Source organism: Octopus bimaculoides, chromosome 23 (genome assembly GCF_001194135.2).
Source record: "Octopus bimaculoides isolate UCB-OBI-ISO-001 chromosome 23, ASM119413v2, whole genome shotgun sequence".
In the NCBI taxonomy this organism is placed as follows: domain Eukaryota; kingdom Metazoa; phylum Mollusca; class Cephalopoda; order Octopoda; family Octopodidae; genus Octopus; species Octopus bimaculoides.
Genome location: NC_069003.1, coordinates 16,946,271 through 16,950,504, shown reverse-complemented (window position 1 = coordinate 16,950,504; position 4,234 = coordinate 16,946,271). Strand labels below are relative to the sequence as shown.

The following is a 4,234-nucleotide window of genomic DNA, read 5'->3' as shown; positions in this document are numbered from 1 at the left end:
CATAAAAGACACCATTTCGAGCGTGGCCGTTTTCGTGCGGGTGACACGTAAAAGCACCCACTACACTCTCTGAGTGGTTGGCGTTAGGAAGGGCATCCAGCTGTAGAAACTCTGCCAAATCAGACTGGAGCCTGGTGTTGCCATCCGGTTTCACCAGTCCTCAGTCAAATCGTCCAACCCATGCTAGCATGGAAAGCGGACGTTAAACGATGATGATGATGATGATGATTGCCAGACATGTTTCCATGGAAGATTGGAAAAGAAAGACACCATTTGCAAGATGAGGAGACAGTAACACACACATACATACATACAGATGTGCACACACTCACAAACAGGCTTCTTTCAGTTTCCACTGAAAGAAGCCCATCATGTGTGTATGTGTTAGTATGTGTGTGTATGTATATATACACATATAGGGTGTCCCAAAAAGATGTACTCACTCTTTGAATTCCCAGTACTCATGTATTTTGTGTTCAAGTAGATGTTTATTGATATACATACAATCTTAAAAAGTTAAATTCAGGAAAATAAATTGTTGTAGAAACGATTATTTATTGTCATTTAGAATTATTTAATGTTCTCTCTCATTCCTGCGTGTTCGCAAATGTTCAGACTGCCTTCCTTCATACTGCTTTAACCCGTATATATATATATATATATATATGTATATATACACATTAAATTCAAATTATGATAAACGTAAACAAACAAACGAATGAAGTTTGCTTTTAGAAGCGTTGAGATGTCTTAGAAAGTTAAAGAAGTGATTTTAAATTCTCAATCGCAGGATAATGCTAATAATATAGCCTGAACAGGATAAACTACCCCTATTTTGCAGAAAAAATGTGTAGGTGGTTAAACCACCTACACATTTTTTTCCTGCAAAATAGGGGTATTTTATCCCATTCAGGCTATATATAAATATATATATATATATATAGGGTTGATGCATAATTATTGCAGCTTTTTTTCAACAAATTTTGTTGTGATTTCTTCATTCTTATTTTTTATTATCTTACACACCAAATTTCTTGAAATTTTTCTAAATGATATTTGGATTTACTTGTCACACCTGAGGAATTACCTTGGAAGTTTACTTAGCTTGCATTTATTGGTATCTGTTTGATATAGTTAACTAAATTCATTTATCACTGAGTGCTTTATAGATATCTGCCTGGATTTTTTAGTCCCTTTTACTTATTATTATATAAGACTTTCTATTTCTTATTCTATTATTGGGGCAAGACAGGATGGCTTACACAGCAGCCAAATCGCCTAAGTCTGAACTGCTATATCTCACCTAAACTTTTAATCATGATAAATAAATAAATACAAATTTCTTACTAATGCTTTCCATGAAATGGAAGAAGAAACATGGATTTGTAGAGAAATGATTCATTCCCTTATTACAGACCATTATCGACATGGAAACCAAAACGTAACTCCTGAAACAGATACCCACAACCAAAATTCAACAACACAAAACATATTAAAAGAATGGAATGAACTCAACTTGGAAAAGGAGGCATACGAAAAGAGAAGTCAAATGAAAACCATCTGGAATAGTCTATTAAATAAAAGAAAACAGGTATATTGGAGAGCACTAAAAAATGAAAACTTAGCCAACACATATGAACAGTGGAGGAGCAGAAAAGTAATACTCCCAAGAAAATTTAGTATCAAAGAAATTATGTTGGAACCAAATGAAGAAACAAACCTTCACCTCAATTTAGCACTACAGAAATTTTGGGCCAAAATCATACTGCTTTGCCTTATAGTAACAAACTTCCAAAGGAAAATTTGAAAAATATAAAACCTATATATATGAAGAAATTAATAAAAAGAAGCAGTGGACGTATCCAGAAAAAACTTTCAGACATGTGGAAAACTGACGCTATCAGAGAGGAAACGAGATCTAAGATCTTGGAGTCACCTTTTATAAACTTATGAACATTATTATAGTGGAAAAATTATCAGAAAAGCCATTTTTATTTATTTTTTCAAATATACATTTATATATGTACCCATGCTAGCATGGAAGGCAGACGTTAAACAATGATGATGATGATACATAAGTGTGTGTGTGTGTAGGACTGAATGTGGAACCATATGGTTGGGAAGCAAACTCCTTTATCACACAGCCATGCCTGAAAGAATTTCTCCTCTTTTCTTTTTTACAGATGATGAAGAAATTTGGTTTAGAAACTTGATGGTTGACCTGCAGCCAATTATCTTTCAATTTTCAAGCCAAAATCTGGTGTAAGCATTCAGTAGTAGACATATCCTTTTCAAGTCCTTTTTTCTTGAAACTCTGAACTCTGAACTCTGCACCAAACCCAAATCAACATCATTTTCCAATTTGCATGGATCAGCTGAACAGCAGTAAATTGGGTGAGGATTGTTTATGTCCTACTTCGAGATTCTAAAAGTCTGCACGAAAGAAATTTGTCATTATCTATAAAGAGAAAAAAAATAACAAAAAGTCCCTCACCAAAATGAAATAAAATATTTATTTTATTATTTTTACTTGTTTATCTTAATTCTTTTTGATTTTTTCATATTTTCTGAGGTAATTGTTTATTTTTATAGAACTTGTCTTTTCTGCCAACCTACCATTTTTGTGATGATAAAAGAAAGTCAGTCTCCTAAGAATGTGTGTGTGTGTGTGTGTGTGTGTATCATTTAGCTACTTCAGTCATTGGACATTGGCCTTGCTGCATCACCACCTTCAAGGATTTTAGTTGAACAAATTGACCACAATAGTTATTTGTAAAGTCTGGTACATATTCTATTGGTCAGTTTTGCTGAACTGCTAAGCTATAGAAACAAACAAACCAGCACCTGTTGCCAGGTGCCATGCAATGGGACAACTGAACTCTGAAACCACATAGTTCCAAATTGAGCTTGGGCTTATATATGTGTGTGTGTATAATTAAATAGAAAGAGTTAAAGAATAGTTTCAATGGAGTGGAGAAGGTAGAAATGATAGACAAAAGGAGGATAGCAAAAAGAGAATGGATAGGAGAGGATGAAAAGAAACACTGAAGAGATTTGGAAGCAATTCTTTGGGAGAGGAGAGGCAAATTCTAGCAGAGTAAAAACAGATAGATATGGCCGGGGGGGGGGTTGTTTGGAGAAGATATAGGAGTGGGTGAGAGAAGACAAAATGGTGTTAGTAAGAAGGTTGGGGAGGAGAGAGGGGAGCAATTGGGTCTTGGAGAAAGCAAGAACATAGAGGAAAATCACTGAATGAAGTCAGCAGTTCAGCATCTCTGTGTCTAATCAGTCAAATGACAATACATGTTGACCTATGTGTTTATCCAGTCAGTGGGGATCAGCTGAGGAAATGGAGAGATTAATTTGAAGTGTATTTTGTAGGGTTAGGGTATTGTGATAAAGTGAAAATATTAATTAATAATGGTAATAATAATGGTTTCAAGTTTTGGCACAAAACCAATTTGAAGGGTGGGGGTAAGTTGACTACATCAACCACAGTTCTCAGCTGGTACTTAATCCATCAACCCTAAAAGGTTGAAAGGTAAAGTCAGCCTCAGTGGAATTTAAACTTGGAATGTAAAGGACTGGAAAAAATACCACCAAGCATTTTATCTGACACACTAGTGATTTTGCCATCTCACCACTGTAATAATAATAATAATCCTTTATACTATAGGCACAAGGTCGATAAATTAAGTACTTGACTGGTACTTAATTTATCAACCCTAAAAGGACGAAAGGCAAAGTTGACCTCAGTGGAATTTCAACTCAGAACGTAATGACAGATGAAATGCCATGAAGCATTTTGCCCAGCATGCTAACAATTCTGCTAGCTCAAATAAACGCTGAATTGTTTTACCTCGTGAAAGCCATCTTACCTCTGTATGAAGCAACAGACTTGAATGTTCAGCCCCCATCTCACCACAGAGTATTGCAAAGAAACGACTATACAGTGGTCTTGTTTTAATGAAATTTATCACTTTAATACAACATGACAAGACTTCAGACAAAGAAGCATTCATTTTTTTGGCAACCAGAACTTCTCGATGAATCATGCAATGTGTTGCAGTGATGTTAGGTGCTACTTTCTTAATATATCCCACAACACCAGAGTGAATATTGATCATTGATGCCGCCCCATCTGTACATATGCCAATACACTGGCTCCATAACAAGCCTGATTGAAAAAGAAAAGAGTTCAATACTTTGAAAACTTCCTCCCCAGTTGTTCTAG

The 4,234-nt window shown here is 35.2% G+C and overlaps 1 protein-coding gene across 3 annotated transcripts in view; it reads left to right on the top strand.

The window, feature by feature from the left end:
* LOC106877136 (mitochondrial glycine transporter A) overlaps positions 1-2,525 on the top strand; it is a 59,169-nt gene extending 56,644 nt beyond the window's left edge. For all 3 annotated transcript variants that reach the window (XR_008266612.1, XM_052975880.1, XM_052975879.1), the window contains one exon: positions 2,184-2,525. Coding sequence is in view for 2 of the 3 variants with exons in the window: in XM_052975880.1 (XP_052831840.1) it covers positions 2,184-2,213 (30 nt within the window). In the remaining variant the exon portion in view is untranslated. The remainder of the gene's footprint in view (positions 1-2,183) is intronic.
* Positions 2,526-4,234: the final 1,709 nt, after the last annotated feature.